The sequence below is a fragment of the Megalopta genalis genome, chromosome 7 (assembly GCF_051020955.1).
Source record: "Megalopta genalis isolate 19385.01 chromosome 7, iyMegGena1_principal, whole genome shotgun sequence".
Classification (NCBI taxonomy): Eukaryota; Metazoa; Arthropoda; class Insecta; order Hymenoptera; family Halictidae; genus Megalopta; species Megalopta genalis.
The window spans coordinates 20,111,895-20,133,716 of NC_135019.1; the positions used below are offsets into that span (position 1 = coordinate 20,111,895).

At 37.3% G+C, this 21,822-nt stretch overlaps 1 protein-coding gene across 9 annotated transcripts in view; it reads right to left on the reverse strand.

Moving 5' to 3' along the window:
• Positions 1-1,613: 1,613 nt before the first annotated feature.
• Positions 1,614-21,822, reverse strand: part of LOC117219858 (G-protein coupled receptor Mth) — a 58,240-nt gene continuing 38,031 nt past the window's right edge. For all 9 annotated transcript variants that reach the window (XM_033469374.2, XM_033469370.2, XM_076523724.1 and 6 more), the window contains 5 exons: positions 17,428-17,651; positions 16,155-16,233; positions 12,133-12,311; positions 3,589-3,763; positions 1,614-2,156 (listed from right to left, as the gene is read on the reverse strand). In XM_033469374.2, coding sequence (XP_033325265.2) covers positions 1,823-2,156; positions 3,589-3,763; positions 12,133-12,311; positions 16,155-16,233; positions 17,428-17,651 — 991 coding nt within the window. In that variant the 3' untranslated portion in view covers positions 1,614-1,822. The remainder of the gene's footprint in view (positions 2,157-3,588; positions 3,764-12,132; positions 12,312-16,154; positions 16,234-17,427; positions 17,652-21,822) is intronic.

Below are 21,822 nucleotides of genomic sequence, written 5' to 3' on the forward strand. Positions count from 1 at the left end.
TAACGTCAAAATAAATGAAATTGTTCAAACATTACAAAAATAAAGTTACCGTGATTCTGAAAAATATCTCACAACAGAAATGGTACATTTATGGAAAACTTCTTTACATCCATTGGAATTGAAATTAAAACTTCAGTTTGTAGCTTCCTCGAAGTTCAAGATCAGTACAAATATACATTATTTCTCCGCATTTAATAATAATTTATGCAATCAACGACAATTTCTCCTTTATAATACAATATAATAGTTAGAAAAGTGGAAACTCGATGATGTTCCATATTACCTGCATTTATTCTACAAAGTGAAATAATCTGAAAGAAGTGAACGTTTAAAGCTGAATTTCATGTTTGAAACAAACGGTCCATTCTAAATGACACGCGAGTATTGTTCCATTTATAATTAAGTTGTGGAATCGTGAGCGAAACCAGTTAAGCAGTGATTTAGTAAGAATGTCCATGTTTCTGCGGGACGTGGTTCTTGATGCAGTTGGAGTTGAGCAAACTTTTACGGCGAAAAGCGTCTCTTTGCGACGATTACAAAGGCTCTCTGTTCGGCACGGTGACGATGAGCGATTTAATAAGCTTACCGTCCTTCCCGCCGACATTGTCGACTTACACGCGCGAACAGCAGCCTGCCAGGCTCTCTCCTTCGTGATTTCGTCTTCGCAGGGTCTACATAGTACCCTGGAATGGTGGAGGAGCTCGCGAAGCTCGCAAAGTTCCAAGATTTGAAACGAACATTTTCAAATTTATTAACGCGACCTCTTAACGCGTCGTTAATTCTCAAGACGCCGTCTCGAATTGAAGCTCATTTTGTAGGTTGGGTAGCAAGGATTATGAGCATATTTTTTATAAATTTTTAAACGTGTTCGAGCAAGATGGTTTTAAGCGGGGAATAATCCTTCGGGGAAAATTTACGAAATCAAAGTTCGTTTATAATTCTCGATATTTTGGAAATTGAATTTTTGATAGAATAAATTTGTTTACAATGATCCTTCCTGAATTAAGAAACAATAAAATTCTGTGATAAAAAATGAATTAACTCGATCTGATGATTAGTTTACGAGATATACATATATTTATAAGGTGCAAATATATTATTATATATTATTTAAATATATTATTTCGTACAAATGGTAAGTAGGAAACTTTGGAGGTTCGTATTTTGTGGATAAATGTGAACTTAGCAAGGTGACGATTGGAACCACCCCTGATGTGATATAAACTAAACCGACGATATTTTTGAACGAAATTCTTGTCGTCAGGATCAAAGAGTTTAATAGATCTTGATAAATTGGTGCAAACAAGATAACAAATAACGCTGATCGTTTCTTATAATTTCTAATGCCGCTTTCTAATTCAGAAAGTGCGCGGTTCCATGCGGCAGGGGATTTCGTTTACCTCTTTTTCGGTACACCACCATTTATCATAAAGACTCATGCGTATATTCAACGTTGGTGATCAGCGATACGCGAAATCTTTGTTCGTCGAACAAAACCATAATTGACGCGTTGACCGTTAAATTTTAATCACAAGCATCAACTTGCGAGCTTCTCGACAGTTTTAAATCATTCATCTATGCGAACGAAGAACGCGATACAACAGAATCGCTCATCAATTGCATTGTCAATCTTTATTACGTCGTCAATAATGTACAGCGACGAAAATAAGAAAGAAAAACAACAAGTAATATAAAAATAAGGGAAAAACAAAGTATCGCAAGGTACAAAAAGTATATTTGGTCGGTTCTCGGGAAGATATATGCCCGGATTGGTGCACAAAACGCAAACCGTTGGTTCCAGTGATATTCCATAGTTGATTAGTCAAGGTGCCAAGCTAACCGCGAAACTTGACGTTAGAGTGCTGTTGCTAGCACTCTTTTTCACTCTGCTTGGATCTTGGATTGTGGACGTCCCTTGGCTGCTGCATTTCGTTATTTCTGGAAACCCCAACCTTTTCTTCAGGGCCTGGTACACTCGGGGCTTCAGCACGAACAGGATGAATATAAGCAAACCGTGTAGACAGTTCAGAGCGTCCGACCAATAAAACACTAATTCCTTCCAATGGTAGGTGGAATAATTGTTCATCAATGAGGACGCACTCTCCGCAATCCACAAGATCCCCATCACGATGAACAACTTTACGTTCATGATTAATCTGGTGACACGAAAGAGTTTTAGTAATCATTTGAACATGATGAGACATCTGCGCCTCAAATATCTTTGTTATCTCCAAACGTATGTGAAATGTCTTAAGGACGATGTTGTCTAAGAACGTCGTATTTGTTTTTCTGTTATTTCCTTTTTTTAGGGTCATCAAGATAACCCTCATTTTTTAACTGAATTCAGTGACCAATTATTCGAAGTCATGCAAGATCGCGGACAGAGAAAACGCAATAAGATTTAAAATATGAGAACAGAACTACTCGTTTATCACGAGTGAAGCTTGCAGTGAATATACTAAGGTTCTTCAATGTTATAAATGTTATTATATGTTTGAACAACAAAGGTATTTCAGATGTAAATAAAATGCTTAGCGTTTATTGGAATTTAGGAGAATATATTAATCAAGTTCGAGGTGTTGTAATTTTGTGAATGAAAATTGGTCAATGATTCACTGGTGTTCGTTACACGGAATAGAGCTTCATTTTTCATCGTCCAGATTACACTGATAATACAAATTAGAGGATCCCTAAGTCGCTGGAGAAATATTTTTAATGTTTTTTCGCGAACAAACATTCAACAAAAATCGACCTGTACTTATTCTGCGGGGTAAAATCTCTCCTTCAATCATCTAAATGTAATCATTGATTAAAGCATACACAATAACAAAGAAATGAATGCACCGACTACAAAAATTGTACCTACAAAAGTTTCACCTACTGTAACTTGATGCAAAGTAATTGAAAAGCGAACTACTTCAATTTATCTTAAAGGACGATGATTTTATCTTGTACTTCTACTTCTACTTGAATTGTTTCTTATGAAATGTATTTGATTAAAGCACACGAAAGAAGAAAATTGATCTTGGTATATTTTGGATGAAAAAATGTAGATATATTATACGTTACGCAAATTAAATAACACTGCATTAACTTATTTTACAAGGCACTACTTTAAATTCTTTAAATTGTACTTTCCAAAAATACTGTTGCATTAGAACGTGAATGGATAACCGAAGACAGAAATCTCTACGAAGTTTAATATAGATCTTGAAGATTAAAGTTTCCCTCTTTTCCAACGGCTCCATAAAATTTGATGTACTATTTTTCTTCGCCGTTTTATCACATTTTGAGTGAAAGGTGTGCCCGAAGCGCAGCGTTATCTTTTTCTCGTTAACTTCATAATTTAAAAACACTCTCGAAAATATAACTTTCGCGTGTAAAAAGTGGAAGTTTCATCCTTTAAGATAAGCCGGTGTGGATCGTTTTCCGATTTTCTTTCGCTAACTTACAACAGCTTAAAACGTCGACTACTTTATCGTTGAGTTGCGGCTGTTTAATTTTAATCTTCAATATATTTCCTGCATAACCGGGAATTGATTTTGGGCTTTGTGTTAGCTTTTAAAAAACACAGTCGATAAAACTCACTTGGTTTTGTCAGCGTGAAATCGTTTGCTCCTGAAATCCAAAGGGTCGGTCACCTTGCTTATCTCGGCTTTCACCTTGCTACAGTGTTCAGACGTGAGAATGAAGAACACCACGTTCGACGTCAACTGGATCGCGACTGGTACCCTAAAGAATATCAGTTCGCCGATCATGTTGCCTGTAACATACGACAACAAAATTGAACTTCATATACTCAAGATGAAAGCTATTCGATTAAATAAAAGACTAGGAAAAAATCTTAATTCGATTTTGTTCAAATTAGTGAGGGAAACAGTACATTTCTATTTAATTAGCCGCATTTAAAAAATGTTTATCTTGCTAACAAATCTACAGTCTAAATACAACTTCTAATTAAATTCTCCCTAATTGACCCTGTGGCGGACCAGACACAAAAAGACACGTCCTTCAAAAACGGGGTGTACACATGCCTTTTTCGGGTTTTCCCGACGCAAGGCGTACACCCCGCAATAAAACAATAAAAACGTTGGGACACAGCTTCGGACCATAGGTCCCGGACCACCCCGGTCGGAAAATCTTCGGGTAAGGCCTTCGCCCTTCCCGAGGACTTTCCCTTACCAATTTCAAGGACTTTCCCTACCAATAAATACGAGGACCTCTCGACCGAGAGAAGTCAGTTAGCAAGTTTTCCTCCGACTCTCAACGTGTCCATATTTCTGTATCATCCGTCACTCGTTTACCTTTACCTTCTACACATTGTATCTCATCGCCTTTGTTACAAGTTATATTAAAGTTCTCGTTATTTAAAAACCAAAAAAACTCTCGGATTATTTTATACAAACCGTCGCAGTAACCCCTGCGACAAACTGGTGACCCCCGACGTGATCCGAGAGTACCGCGAGTGCGTGATAACCGAGAACTTAGTAACTCTTAGTGACATTCCGTTCGGCAACATACGAACTTCGCGATCCGAGTGGTGTTATACAAACTGTGTGAACCTTTTTTTTTAATACATACGAAATGACGGACGCCAGCCCCATCCAAACTACTGCCTCCGGTGTAGAGGTAAATCAAATTAATATACGCGTACCTAGCTTCACACCCGAGGTGCCAGCTATGTGGTTTGCACAACTGGAAGGACAGTTTCTCATAGCGGGAATAAAAAGTGAGAATAAGAAGTTCTGGTACGCAGCCTCGAACTTGGAAACCAAGTATGCAACAGAGGTACAGGATCTAATTATCAACCCTCCAGCTGAAAATCCCTTCAAAATTTTGAAAGAGACGCTCATATCGCGCCTCTCGCAGTCGAACGAATCGCGTCTTCAGCGACTCCTGGAGCAAGAAGAAATGGGAGACCGGAAACCTTCACAGTTTTTGCGGTACCTAAGGGGACTGGAAAATTCAGTGCCGGACAATATAGTTCGAACTATATGGCTCAACCGGTTGCCGACGCATGTACGAGCAATCCTCGCTACGCACACGGATACGACGTTGGAGAAACTCGGCCTACTCGCCGACCAAATAGTGGAACTCGCACCGAGAGCATACGTAGCCAGCATCGACAGGACACCCGCCCCGGACAACAATTTGGCGCAGCAAGTAGAAGCTTTAACGCGTCAAGTAGCCACGCTGACAGCAAGATTAACCGAAAGAGAAGCCCGACCACGCAGTAAAAACTTCACGCGAGGCAGATCACGGCAACGTAGCCATAGTCGTGGTAAGCAAGGTATGTGTTGGTACCACGCACGCTTCGCGGATAAAGCTGTAAAATGCATTTCTCCGTGCACCGCGAATCCGGGAAACTCAAATCCTCGTCAATAATCGCGGCAACATATGACGAGTTCCCTACAAGCCGCCTTTTTATCACTGAAAAAGCGTCAAGAATTCAATACCTCATTGATACTGGCGCGGACGTGAGCGTTTACCCTCGGACGTACCTATCGACGAACCCGCCGCGCTCAAATTACGAAATGTTTGCGGCAAACGGCACAAGGATCCCCACATATGGGACAATTACACTGAGAGTCGACTTCGATCTACGTCGCGAATTAATATGGCGATTTATTGTAGCGGATATCGCTAAACCAATCATCGGCGCGGATTTCCTAGGTCATTTTGGGTTACTCGTCGACATCAAAAACAGATGTTTAGTCGATGGCACAACATCGCGAACTACGCAAGGCTCAATAGTACGGGACAAATTTGTCACAATCAAGACAATTCACGGCGATACGCAATATCACGCCTTACTTTCACGATACAGCGAAATTACACATCCCGCGGGCACGCCTAGCGCTGCAAAACACAGTATCGAGCACCATATTGAAACGACCCCCGGAACGCCTATCTCTTACAAAGTCCGACGACTCGCACCGGACCGCTATAAAGCAGCAAAAGCGGAATTTGACCTGCTGCTCAAGCAAGGGATTATTCGACCTTCTAAGAGCCCATGGTCATCACCGTTGCACATGGTCACGAAAAAGAACGGAGAATGGCGCCCTTGCGTCGACTACCGCGGGTTGAATAAACGAACAATTCCGAATAGATATCCCATACGACGCATCGAAGATTTCTCACAAAATCTACACGGGAAAACAATCTTTTCAACCATCGACCTCGTGCGCGCTTACCACCAGATACCGATAGCTGCGGAGGATATTCCAAAAACCGCCGTAATTACACCTTTTGGTTTATTTGAATATTTATACGGACCCTTCGGCCTTTGCGGGATAGCTCAAACTTTTCAGAGATTCATAGACGAAGTTACGCGAGGTTTGGATTTCGTCTTCGCCTATCTCGACGATTTTTTAATAGCTTCCGCAAACCCGAGCGAACATCTGCAACACCTCGAGATTATTTTCAAAAGATTTAAGGAATATGGCATTATCATAAACCCAAGCAAATGCGTATTCGGAGCCTCTCAGGTCAAATTTCTCGGCTACCAGGTAGACGAGAAGGGCACTCGCCCACCCGAACATAAGGTCGACGCCGTAAAAAACTTCCCTCAGCCGACAACCGTAAAACAATTACGCCGTTTCCTTGGGATGGTTAACTTCTACCGTCGATTCCTGCCAGCAGCTGCGACACGACAAAAGCCCCTTAACGGCCTACTGACAGGCCCAAAAATGACAGGCAACAAACCTATCAATTGGACCGAAGAGGCCAAACAAGCTTTCGTCGCAATAAAAGAAGGCCTAGCCAACGCCACGCTGTTGGTACATCCAGCAATAAATGCTCCATTATCAATAACTGTGGACGCTTCTGACCACGCGATAGGAGCCGTTTTGCAACAAAGGACAAACAACGATTGGCAACCCCTTGGATTTTTCTCTCGCCCCCTGACAAAAACACAAGTTAAGTATAGCGCGTACGATCGCGAGCTTCTCGCTATTTACGAAGCCATAAAGTACTTCATTTACGCTGTAGAAGGCAGAAACTTCACCATATTCACAGATCACAAACCGCTTACTTATGTTTTTAACCAAAAGAAAGAAAAATCCCCAAGGCAGTTTCGTTACTTTGATTACATTTCACAATTCACATCGGACATAAAACATATTTCGGGCATAAATAATGTAGTCGCAGACGCTCTATCGAGAATCGAAGAAATCGAAGAGATCAATTATTCAGCTCTCGCCGCAGCACAAACCGATGACGAAGAACTACAACATTTATTGCAATCCGATACAAACCTACAACTAAAATCTATTTTCTTTGAACCGTGTAAAGCCAACATCTACTGCGATATTTCTACACAGAGAGCCCGCCCTTATATTGTACCGTCATTCCGCAAGAAGGTTTTCCAACGGATCCATGGATTAGCCCACCCAGGTACACGGGCCACCATAAAACTTATCTCAGAAAGGTTTGTGTGGCCATCCATGCGGAAAGATTGCACACAATGGGTTCGAACATGCATACCATGTCAAAAAGCAAAAATAACTAAACACGTGTCTTCACCTAGAGGCACTTCAAACGTACCAACGACAACACGTTCCGGTAGAAAAGTAAAATTTCCAGACTTCTTCGGAATGCCGTTAGCTCACGAACATACTTATTAATATACTCCGATATATCTTACGTACGCATATTACAAAACATGAAAAGTGCTGTCCACTATTAATACTCCCATAGGTATAATATTTTTTTTTCTTCAACCAATTTTGTACCTTAGCGTTAATCACTGGAAGGGGGGTGAATGTGGCGGACCAGACACAAAAAGACACGTCCTTCAAAAACGGGGTGTACACATGCCTTTTTCGGGTTTTCCCGACGCAAGGCGTACACCCCGCAATAAAACAATAAAAACGTTGGGACACAGCTTCGGACCATAGGTCCCGGACCACCCCGGTCGGAAAATCTTCGGGTAAGGCCTTCGCCCTTCCCGAGGACTTTCCCTTACCAATTTCAAGGACTTTCCCTACCAATAAATACGAGGACCTCTCGACCGAGAGAAGTCAGTTAGCAAGTTTTCCTCCGACTCTCAACGTGTCCATATTTCTGTATCATCCGTCACTCGTTTACCTTTACCTTCTACACATTGTATCTCATCGCCTTTGTTACAAGTTATATTAAAGTTCTCGTTATTTAAAAACCAAAAAAACTCTCGGATTATTTTATACAAACCGTCGCAGTAACCCCTGCGACAAAACCCTCAGCTTGGAAACAAAAATGGACAATTTGGGAAGAGGAAATACGATAAAATAAAAAATGAGCCGAAAGTTTTATGTTCAAGCTGTGGATCAATTAGGGAGAATTTATTTTATTCAGGTTGAATATAGGGTTGAACGTATCCTCATTAACAATGGTAGAAGAAAAAAATAGTTAACATTGGTATTAATATATTTGTGTTCAAAGAAGAGCTCGATTATCTGTTAATATTTGAAAAATTCATTTAATAAGCTCTATCGTTCTTGTTATCGTTTTAACGTTCTGTCACTTTAGAGATGTTTTTCTAACTAACTTTGTTCATTCTACAATTGCATGTGTACGATGTAAATGCAATACTGCACTACTATATAATTCTTTCAACAACCATATCCGCGATGAAATATTTTCTGTCAAGATAGCAGACGAATGAAAAGAGTCAAAGTAGATTTCAAGAAACAATTTTTAATTACATCGGCGTCCTTGCGACTGTAAAAGAAAATGGTAACAAGGAATCCTCGACAGAATACCTTCTCTGTAGAGAGAATATAAAGTAACACTTAAGATCCGACCTTGCAGACAATTATAACGAATTTCTGCTTGCTATTCGATTCAACGAAAGTCGGAAAAAGAAGGAACGAAGCAGCTGTGGAACATTTGGATAATAAAGGAATTTAGTCTCCAGTCGTCTTTAACGAGGCGACTCTTAAAACTGGATTTCATGCAAAAACGTCGTCCACCCACACAAACTAATTAGCGTAATTAGTTAAATGGCTGGCACTCCCTTAGCGAAACAGAAGAGAGACCATGTATCATTTGGCTAGCTTACACCGAACAGTCACGCAGTGGTCAAGATACATACGTATTTGAACGCGTTTTGTGAATCCACGGTTGGAAAATACTTCGAGATGTTACTTTCAGTTAACATATATCTACGTTTATTCAACGTCATAAAAAGCATCGTGTTAAATGTCGCTATTCTTCGCTTTCAATTACATATTGAAACTTTAAAAATGACTTATTTCCCACTCGAAAAAGCGGGACCGCGGCACGGCGAAAAGAAAAATACCCGTGGAAGCTTTCCGTCTGCGAGAGAGGAGAGTGGGAAAAACGTGGGCTCCGAGTGAAATCTGATCCTATTAGTCGAGAAGGAAATAAGTACCGGCTTCGGGAAGAAGAATTTTTCCATCGAAACGGGTGTCACGAAGCCGCGGCAATCTGTGTTCACGGTACAACGGAATTTCCGCAAACGCTGTAGCGATACGGGAATAGAACGTGAATGAAATCCGACGAAAGCTGCAACCTTAATTCAATATTTGATCTGGAAAAGCGCGAAACCCGCGGCCGCAATTTAACCTTCCACCGGACGGAAATCCTGGGGGAGCCTCGCTGGTTGTACTTTTACCGGGGCTCTCGCATTATGTCGCTTTAATTCCAGAAATTTAAAGACACCCGAGAGAGAACGAAAAAGAGCGGGAGGCAGAGAATGAATGAGTGAGCGAGAGAGAAACAGAGGGTGAAAGAGGAAGAGGGAGAGAGAAAGAGAGAGAGAGAGAGTGAGAGGATGGTATTCCGATTCGCCGAGCGAAAATTCGCGGGCTGCACACGTGCAATGATATGAAAGCTTCCTGAAAAAGCTCTGTTTTCAGAACAACGAGAAATGAAAAATACGTATAAAACGGATATGAAAAAAAACAGTGCAATCTTGCTGCAGCGAAAGGTATGTATCCTAGACTCCATTGTGAAATAAATCGCAGATAAATGCAACGACATCATACCCAATAAACCAGCCGTGCTTTATTTCCATGTACTACATGCAGAGAAGCTGCGGAAATTCGATATTAAAATATTGAGAGCGCAATGGAACGTTTATTAGAACGTTCTTCATCGAAGCGCGCGTGTTCGTTAATATCTAAAGCTTGAAAATTCCAAGACAGAATCCGTTTCTTTAAATTCTGCTATCTAATGAAATATTAATTTAGCTGAAAAGATCTCTCGCGTGCATGCACCTCGTTCTATTAAACTGGGCACGATAAAATGGTAACAGTTATTCGGATCAGACTTTATTGCATGCATATAATTTGATATGGACAATTTTGTCATTAATAAGAAAAATAATTGTAATAATCACATACGAGTATGGAGGAAATGTTGATATAAAAGCTAATGCATTTTTTTAATAAGTTACAAAGTGAGAATTTTTTACGTTGATTTGAGGAAGGATTTATATCATTTGAATGATTAAAAACCATTTTAATGCTTCGTTGCACTATTTAAAGTTTTTCATAACTTTTGAATGAAGGTCGTGTATGTAAGGTCAAGAATATTTATGTGTGTGATTTTATTAATATTTTTATATCATTAGTTTTTCTATCCCATTTGTCTAACTTACACGCTATTTTTTGTTTAAAAAAATGCTCTCAGCAATCGTATCTACGATTTCGTATATTGAAGTATGTACTATTGAAATACTGAATTGGTCAAAATCTTAGCGCACATAAAATTTGAATGTAAATTTTTCTACGTCAAATTGATCTTAATAAAATATCTTATCTTAGTGAAGTGTTATCTTACTGAAATATTGATTCGGCAAAACGATGTCTCAAATACGTTAAAGTTTTAAATCTTTCACTCCATTACATTGATCTCATTAATGCATAAGTAGTATCTATTCAAATATGACTTGGTCAGAGACTTTTATATGACTTTTGAAGACTTAAAATACTTTGTGTTATAAAATTTGGAGACAGATTTTGCTTCTCGGAATGAAATTTAGTAAAATATTAGTGTCATCTAGGAAATACTGAATCTGTCAAAAAGATTTCGTACATAACATTTCGTCTATAAGACGTCCCGAATGTCCTATGAACGTCCTACGAACGATCTACGAACGGTCTACAAACGACCTGTGTTACAAATAATGTCTTATGGACTTGTTTAAGATGTCATGCGAACGTCTAAACGACGTCTTTTAGACGTCCATTGACAAAACAAATCGGTTAGTTGTGATATACGCGCCTTTTCTAACACACAGCTCGGTGGCTACTTCTGACACTTATTTAGTCCGAAATCTAAATTTTAAATTGTCTAAGCCTACGATCTTTGGCACACCGGGCGACTGCTTTCACCAACTGAGCTATCCCGGCTGCCCGACAACACATTCAGTACCGATCAGTATCGAACAGTACCGATCTCAATCATCGGCACTTTAACGACACTTTTCCCGACGGCCACTACTATAACGGATGAACTTCTAGAAAAGCTATCTTTATAGAAAATAAATTGCTAATCGATACGCTCTTGACGACCACCAATTTGAATAAAAAGAAACAAAATTCACATCGTCATTTTCATCTTCTGGTTTCATCGTTCATATTACAGTTGTATTTAAAAGCTCTTGACTGATTTATTTAAAAAACCATGAAAATATAAAAAAATTCCTTGAAGAATTATTTGAAGTATCTGAAAGACGTCTAAAAATAGACGTCTTAAAGACGTCCATTTTAGGGCGTACGACGTTCAGATCTAAAATGGAAGTAAAATTTAAGACGTCGCTTATTGGGAATGTTTGAAAAAAAATGCTGCTTCGAAGTAAATATAATAAAATATAAAAATCTAATATGTGCTATTTAATTAGTCAAAATTAATCTCGTTTCAATAAAGTGGCGATTTAACATTGAACTGATTAAACTGATTTAAAACTGAATTTAACATTGAACTAATGAAAATCTTCTCGTTATCATAAAATTTAAAAGCGTGAAATTATATTTCTCTTCAAAGCTGAACATGCTCCGTCGCCTTTCAATGTATTCACATACCAGTAGCTGTGAAAAGACGAAGGAAAGAAAGACGAGAGAAGACTTTAGAGCTCGATAAATAAACATTCAATTTGATTCAAATCTTTTCAGTTCGTTGACTCACTTGAAAACCAGCATCTCATCTGCCCAAAGTTCGGTTTGACGTTGCTCGGCAGGAAAGGCAGTTTGTCACTCACAAGGCAGAATAGCGTGATGAACAATGCCAAGCCCCATGCGTATATAGAGTATAGTAGGTATCTTTTGCCTTGGGAGTGTCCTCCGCTATAATTCCCGCGCAGTCTCCTGTAAAAAATTGTACTCTCTGTAATTTTACACGCGTTTAGACTACTTCTGTTCCTTTCGATCTCTACGATTTATTGAAACGCCATACGTCAAGTTAACTAAAAATACCTTGCACGAATACACGGTATATTTTTCGTACGAATATTTAGTCTAGACACGGAACTTTTAATTGTTTACCTGGTGCGGCAGACAAAAATGATTTCTGAAAACCAGTGGGCCACCGAATCGCACGAAGGCCTATGCGATCGATATTCACGAAACACGACGGATGCACTTTCGCATCGACACGCGCCGGATAAGTGGAACACGGCTGTCGAAGATTCGTGTTTCTCGGTCTTCGTGCGATCGAACAGGTGCAGAATGTAATCCAAGGGCGATTATAACTATTCCTCAAAATACAGGATCGAAAGACACGTTGTCCCAAATAAATGCCATTGTTCCCAGAATCACCGGCTGAACGAAAGTCAAAACACATTCGCGAGAAGATAACCATTCGGAGCACGGTGTTTGAACTCGAGCGCAAAGTGTTCCGTAAAAATAATTCTAACCATCATCCCTTCCTCGTGTCAATTTAACGCTATTTTCAAGTTCCAAAATATATTATTCTGCTAATTTTAGGAAAATTCATCTGAGACTTTATGACTTATTTTTTTCTTTTTTAAGATGAAGTACACTGTCGTTCTTAGTTAAAATGTCTTATTTATTTGAATTTTGAACATCGGGTGTCTCTTACCATTCAAGCAACGCTCGAATATTCTATAGACATCGTAGAGTTCCAAATGTAATTCCATTTATTTGCTTTCACCTATTTAAAAACGATTTGACTAACTCGAAGCATCATTTTTTGGAATGTTAGTTATGGCAATTTAAGAGAACGGTAATATAACGTTAATTATATATAACGTAAAATTATGTAATGTATAGCGCGTTTTTACGTGCTGTTAACATTTAGAGTTCGTGAAAATATCAATTTTTCACGAATTTCAACGAAAAGCAGGTAATTTTCACATCTTTCAGTGACTATAACTTAACTATGCGTCAACCGATTTTCGATGAAGAAAGCTTGGAAAAACATCTTATAATTTGTTTTTATCATTCGGTGTTAATTTCTATTCGGTGTAAGATCTTCGAAGAATTCAAGTCATTCGGGCCAATTTTTAAAAAGTTATTTCCTTTGAGTAGGTGTTAACAAACAACTGTAAAAGAAACGCAAATATACACAGCGCATGCTACGATGAGTGTAAAAAAAAGCAGTTTGCCGACAGATCGTTTCATTCAATGCAAAAGATGTGAAAAGAACATTGCGTAAAATATGTCGTAAAAAGAATTGTTTGCATTTTATTATATTGATCTTTTACAATAGCGTCCGTTTGACACGCGAGGGACACCGGCTGTGGGCTAAGATGCCGGCAGCTCTTTAGTCGGACAATCGATAGGTTGTTTCCTCGTCGTTTTCAACCTCCATTCAATTCGTTCGAGTAACTTCTTTGAGAAAAAAAGCGACCGCGGTATCGCGTAGAACACTCGACGCAGATTCAGAGGCCGCGAGAAACTAAATTGAGCTGAACAGAAACTACTTTAGTAAGCTCCGCCGTCCACGCGATCTTTCACGCCGATGACACATAAAAAAACGTAACCTGTAAAGTACTTGCCGCATACTTCTTTGAAAAGTTTCTACATAAAGACCGCGTGCTTGATACCGTGCCTCATTGAAAGCGTCTTTTTTTACACCGCCCTTCGCGTAGATGAGTCACGTTATAACTAATTTCTGCTTTATTATGCCTCGATTTAGAGTCGACTTTCACCTCGATTATCTGAGTAGCTTTGAAAACCCCTTGGACTATATAGAAACACCGAACAGTCGATCTTCTTAACCCTTTGCACTCGAAGCTATTTTAACCGTAAACCTAAAATAATTTTTCTGACTTATAGTATTTCCATTTTATATGACAAAGTGCATTTTATGCATATGAAATTGAGTCTTGTGGTGACTCGTACAACAGTTACACCTTTAACAATTTCTTAAATGTAAACTTTGTTAATATAAAAATTATCTTGGAATTTGATATAACAATTTTTTAGTGGTGCCTCAGAGTCACCACTCGAGTGCAAAGGGTTAATAGGTAAAGCCGATTACTGTGGGTTGCCAATCTGTGTTTTGCTTCGTTTTCGGACATAATTAACTTTACACTTATCGAATGATTCCGATTTCTATTCAAATATAAACAGAATGAAAGAATAGAAAAAATTGACAAACTAAAGGCACAGTAATTGGTCACGTCACAGTAAACGACTCCACTATCTTAGCGATTTTAAGAGACTTGTTCTTTACGAATGTTAAAAAATAAGTTTTAGAAAAATGATTGCATGTAAATTTTATGTATCGATGCTGTAGCAATAAATATAACTAGGCGAACAGTGTATGTTGGCAATAAGGAACATCTGCTCTCAAAATCTTGCCAAGAGTCGAGAAGTTTATTATCGTTGTATGAAAGCAATACGAGTGAACGACGAGCTAATGCATAACTGTACTTACATAGTGCAGTGTAAGTAAATAGCAACTTTCGAACGGACGAATATTTTTATTGCAATTTTTAAATGCGGTCATGGAATGTCGTTTTATAAAGTGAACTTCGAATACTAATATTGAACCATTGCGAAATTGATTATACATTATTAACGATTATTCTGTCAAGGGAATTGTAAAGAAAATTGGTTCCTATTCAACTTCTACAATTGCTCATATTAATTGTTACAGCACATAATTTCAACAGTTTTTAACATTCTGACTATTCGTTAAATTAAATTATTTACAGAAATGTAATTACGTAGAATTAACTGTGAAAACGATTGTTATATTGATCGAATCAGATAAATGCAATGCGACACGAAATCAACGTTTTATATTATACATATTTCAAGTAATGATAGCACTTTTTATATATTTTGTCAGAAATTGTTAGACTTACTAATAATTCTAGATTGCGGATTTTATGCATCTATGGCAGAATGGAGTACGTGAAATTTAACATAGTGGGCAGATTAGAAGAATTAAAGAATGCCAATGTATTCAAATCACTAAAGGAAGAAACAATTTCCCATTTGGTTTCTATTTCTTGCTATTAATGCAGAAAACTTATATTTTAAGCTTTAAAGAAGCAAACAATACCTTGTCGTTCGACTTATAACTGGTATTCTTAACCGTTTCTCTTTCTTTCTCTCTCTCTCTCTCTCTCTCTCTCTCTCTCTCCCTCTCCCTCTCCCTCTCTCTCTCGTGTTATGCCACGACGCCGATATTACTTGTATAAGGTCACAGACGAAATATGTCGCGACATAATGCCGCTTGTGCGATGCCACGGATGTGTTATCCCTCGACGCAATACCGTTCGTGCGGTGCCGCAGACATCGCGAAATATCTCGTCTTTTACCTTCTACGTACAGTATCGGTGTCGCAACATAACACGTCCATGGGAGCGAATCAGTTAAAACTGCTATATTTACATTAATTATTCCCGTTTAAGTATTCGTCATTGCGACAAAATTTTGATTTTAAATGATTCACTGTGGTTTCAGCAACAGCCGCAATCAAATCGAACAAACTGCCGTTCGTCGCATATAAGAATGTATGCAATTAACAATAACTCTCAAGACCATTAATAAAATGTCCTGCATTAAATTATGACAATAGACCAAACGCTTATAAATAGTAACTCTAATAATAACTTAATACCCAAACGTTGTCTTGAAAGCGCGCGTCCAGGCTAGACTACCCTTTCGAACAAACTCTTTCTCCGAAGATAAGTTGGCGACAGAAGAAAATTCCGATTCTCGTGAATAACTCACCCGAAAGTCCGCCATATATCGAAGCACATGACGTTTAGCCAGCAAAAAGCAGACAGCAGCGAGAACAGCATCCCGTAACCTGAAAGCAGATTCGTCTCCGAGTCTTGCGAATACTACATTTTATCGAGCGTTTCTCTCGAGCAAAGTATCGAAACATTACAATGAGACGCGTTCTATATACGGTGTCGATGATGCTTCGAAATCGGCAGACGATGTTCGAACGCGCTGCGCAAACCCGAACACGACGGTTTAACTTTCCACAAGACGACGAAACTCTGAAAATAACTCACCGATGTGATCCGCTAATACGTAATTGTATGCAATTGAGAACGGATTCGCTGCGTTCGGTGTTTCAGAATTGAAGACGCTAAACTTGAGGCGAAACGCTTTGTTTCATCGACCATGGAAGATTGAAATGAGAAATCCTCAATCTCTATTTATTATTAAAATCATCGTGTTCGCCTGTCATGTTCCATAATAGACTACGAATTTTTATCTGTGAAAACCTTCTGAAGGAATTCAGGTGAAACGGAGATTTATGTTTAATGCAAAAGATCTTAATAAGCTAAACGTATCGTAATGTGTGAATAATAGTATTCTGTGTTATCTATTTTAACTCTTTCAACTCGGATTGTTTGAAGAATTACTAAAAATTACTGTACAAATAATAGAATGATATTTTATTCGAATATTTATCATTGGAATGTGGTTTGTTATGCAAACTCCCATTTTCATACGCTGTTTTACAAAAGTCAGAATTAAAGAAAATAAACATTTATAAATAAAAGAAAATGAAAATTTGTACAATTATCGTATTATCATTCATTTTGTTTAGCCATATGATAAATCGTACGGACTTGTTTTCAAAATCATATCAACTTCTGAAACATCAATTTTAAAAATAATTAAACATTGTAAATAAAGTAAATTGTTTTATAAATAAACAAAAGTCATGGTAATTTCAAGATGTCATTTAAATGGAAGTTTAGATATCTGAAATCTTGTTCAGCTTTCATTGTCTTCGGCAGAAGTTTAATTACGCTGCAAAAAAAATTAGCTCAGTTTCACTGACAATGAAATAATTGAGTTCACACCTTTAATTCACTCTGATTACAATGTGCTTTCTATTTAATTTGATTACTATAACGCGTCAAATCGCAGTCCGCTTGCTAGTAGCATCACGATGGTCAATGTTTCCGAGAAGAGAAATTCTGTGCGCAAGTAACGGGTTTTAATTAGTCGCGAGCTGCACGGCAATGAAGCAATAACATACCCAGTATGGAACAAAATATGTTTTCACTAAGGTTGGAGACTCCCGACGGTGGTGTCACCCATGGCATTATGGCAAGACAAATGTAAGACACTAGGAGGCTCGCAGCATGACACATCAATGTCTTCCCATGTAAATTTTGCAGGGAAGGTATAAAAATATACACCAGCAACGTCAACACTAAAAAGACGCAGCTGATTACTTCTAGGAGACTCGTAATTATATACCTGAAAAACGAAAACAATTTTGTGGTTTTCAAGTGAATCCTTTATCATTAAACTGCGGATTTTATACATTTACAGTGACTCCCATTAATGTTTGGACACTTTTTAAAATGCAATAACCTTTTTAAAACTAGAACAAACGATTTGTATTCTTTTAGATAATAGAGGGACTAGTATACCACACAATGATTAAATTACTTTGTTACGATTTTGCTGTTACTTGGAATGACAAAACAAAATCAAAGTCTCTCGTTTCTTAACTTTTTTATCTGAACTTATAACGAAAATTTAAAAAATGCGACTTGTAGATCTCGGTAAGTTATATGCATGCTAAAAATGTCATCGAAATCGGTTACAAGCGTTAAAAGATTGTAAAAACTGAAAATTTCTCACACTTATTGGTGGAAAGTGTAAAAAATCAGGACAAAACTACGATTTTTGCGATCTTTAATTATTTACAGCTCATAAGAAGGTCAACCGATATTGGTGAAATTTTTAATATGCATATAACTTACCAAGATCTACAAAACACATTTGTACACGTTTGTTACACGTTTGTTAAAAAAACAAGAGTTTTTATGTTCTTTTGTCACTCTCAGCAATAGCAAAATTTTAAAAAAGCATTCTAGTTATGGTCTAAAAGAAATCTCATCTAAAATAAAAATTCCTGTTTCAACAAAGTTATTGCGTTTTGGAAAGTGTCCGAATATTAACGGAAATCACTGTATGTCAAAAATGAATAGATGTCATTCGAAGCAGCCGGTAGATTAGGTTTTTTATAAACCTGTATTATTATTTCTTTTAAATAATAATTTCAAAAGAACTTGTTACATTACATTAACCCACAGACTGCAGTTACCGGGTAATTTTGAATCAGTATTTTTAAATCGACGCTAGAAACAACTGTATATAATTAAAAATGTTCTTACATTATTGTTAATCTATTCAAACTGTTAAGAAAGGAAATACATCTGAATAGTCATGAACATTGTGAGTAGAAATGTAAAAATGGTCTGCCGACCGAGGGTTAATCTAAGTAATTTCATGGATTACAGATAAAATTATTGTAACGTCTGAACAAATAAAAAAAAAAATTTTGATCATAAAAATTGATGATCTACGATTTTAAAAGAACTAGCAGAAATCTGCCGGCCGATAAAATCTTTAAAGTGTGAGAATGTCAATTATTAGTCTCAGCTTATTAATATTCATTTTACATAAACATCCGCAGTGTTTGCTTATCGTGAACGAAATTTTAGTTGTTTTACTTGTTATTTTAAATGTATTGCGACAGTTTCAAAACGCTTTTCAAAAATGTCGAAATATTACCATCGAGGAAGGCGAATAACAAAATGCATCCAACCTCAGCCGAGAAATTATGATTATACTACTGCAGGTCACTGCATTTTGACACAGTGAAAATATTTGTGATTTGAATAACGCGGGACATGTTTAGTTAACGGTATTTGATTAACAAATCAGGTGTAGGTGAATGTTGTGTTAATTCTTGTCACTCTAATGATTTGATTACACTCGCTTCGGCAATGCATGTGCGATGCACATGGTGCAGCGTGTAAATTCGAAAACATAGGACGCTGGTACGAGGAAAATGGGCACAAAATAGCCTTCGCTTCTCGGAATTGCGTGTTAATAAAATGAAGTCGTGAATCTTAATGTGGAGGTGACCGACAAACGACTAATGAACTTATACTTGCGCAACAATGATGAAACATGCGTCAACTACAGTATCTGGATAGCTGATCCTATGCACTTATTATAATTTAAACGGTCTAACACTCGAGGTGATAACAAATGGATTGTCGTTTGATTATAATTTCCGTGGGTTCATTTATCTTGATACAGTCAGAGTTAGGCAAATTTTATTTTAAACAATAAATAACAAATTACAAATTAAATTAATATTTCATTGAATCATTTTCATTCCACAAATAATTTTTTTCTTATTTCTTATTTACAAATTAAATGTTATTTTTTATTTGAATTTTAGGGAAAGACAAGTATTAAATAATTTTTGCTTCTCTTTCGTCTGCGGTATATATTATACAATGCATAGTTTGTACATTTGTTCTGCAAATCAAACGTTATTTCTTATTTGAATTTAGATAAAAGACAAATAGTAAATAATTTTTGCTCTTTTTTTGTTATTGAAGAACTTGAATCATTCCTCCTTGTTGTACCGAATAAACAACAAGCAATTAAATGACGATTAATAAGTAACAATTAAATTTGTATTTATAAAGAAGAAATAAAAATTCTATTACTTTAAATAATTTATTTAGATCTATATAAATGATAACTAATTATTTTGTGTTTTACTTGAACTTTCAAGTAACAAATAATTTTGTATATAAATAATCGTTTAAATGAACATTTACTTAAACGATGCCCAACTCTGGGTGCAGTCTGATGTTTAATTGGAAATATAGGTGCATGTAATGTGTTGGCAAACGGGAAGTTGTAACGAATCAGTGGAATGAGCGTATGATACAGCGAATGAATGCATAGTCAACTGCAGCATTTCGTTGTTTCTTGTGCACTCATCAGACAAATGGGCTTCCACCATTGTTATTTATCCCTCTGCTCGAAGGTACAGGAACGTGCACAATATCTACGTCGACGCTAAACGGTTTGGCTACCTGGCATCGATACAAGTACAATATTCATCATCGCGGGAACTGCTCGGTTCTCAAGCACTTTCCTAAAATTTTGTGTTTACTACGAACATTTCGTTGGGAACAATAGTTTGCAGAAATGCTCAATCTTCTAGACACAGCCAGAATATAGGATCTATAATTTTCTGAGGAACTCGGCGTTCTCGTTTCTCTTTAGTGGAAAAGCGAGCTGCTTTCGCCATATTACGATTAGAAATGGAAATTGCTCGACAAATTTAAATGCGAAATTAATACCGAAAAATGTAGAACAAGAAAAAATTAATACAATTCTCTTTGACGGTACATTTTATCCCTCCGAGCACTCATTTACGTAAAATTTTTTTTAAAGACGAACGATAAAAAAGCTCAATCTTGGAAATGATTTTCAAATGAATTTTAACAAAGTTGTGAATAGTGGAAGATTATTTAAATAATCATAGATTTGATTTTCGTCTGACGTACGAAAAATATTCGCGCGAGAATGGAATATACAGAATCGTCTAAAAATATGTTCGTATGCTTGTGAAATGAAAGCAAACGCTTTCGAACAATTATCGTTTAAAAATATGTTCGTTTGTTGAGAATGGAAACGTGCGTTCGGTCAATTATCATTTAAAAATATCTTCGTTCATTTAAAATGTAAGCGAACGTTTTTCGACAACCACAATTCATTATTACAACATCAAAGAGGTACATACTCGTTTAATTGAGTTATTAATTAGTTTCGGCTGATATTTACTTTGTTTTGTGTGTCGTGTGTGTGTGTGCCTACAAATTTAGTTTCTTCTTAAATAATGAAACCAGAAAAATACTTAAAATATTGTCTAAACTGTTACTATACATATTTTTAATGTGATATTTGACGCTGAGAAAGCACGATATTTTACAAAATATTTATGTTTCTTTTAAATGGCTACTAATGCCTTTACCAATCCCACTCGTCGAGTAGAGATTTTGCTAAGATCAGAACATCGTAGAGATTGATATAAAATCAATTTCTTCTCGAATTCAGGAAAAACAGGATGGATCGAAATACAAGAAAATCGGAGGTTCGTTTAACAAAATGACTCAGAGACACGAACGCGGTCGCCCAAAAACTGTAAAACTGAGACGAAACGCGATGCTTCGGTTGGTATTTCCATCAGATCTATCCAGTCCCGACTGGCTATGTACTTGTTTAAACTTTACGAAGTCAAACAAACCGTTCGACATTCATCGGCTTAAAAGTTTCAGACTCGCGGATTAATGCGCGCCGAACGATAAGGCGACTGTCTCCGAATTATGGCTTCCTCTATTTAGCATCGTTCCTCCCGTCGCGATAAAAGGACCTGTTTTCCTTTCAACGAAATTCGAAGATATTTTCGGTGCAGTTCTAGAATATCTTGAAAAACTTTTCCATTGACAACGCGACATACTAATGACGATCGTTCGTTTCTCGTGTAACGAATGTACCGAGTATTTTTTTTTTCGACGCTGGTAGAGAGTGCCAGTGGAATGCGAAA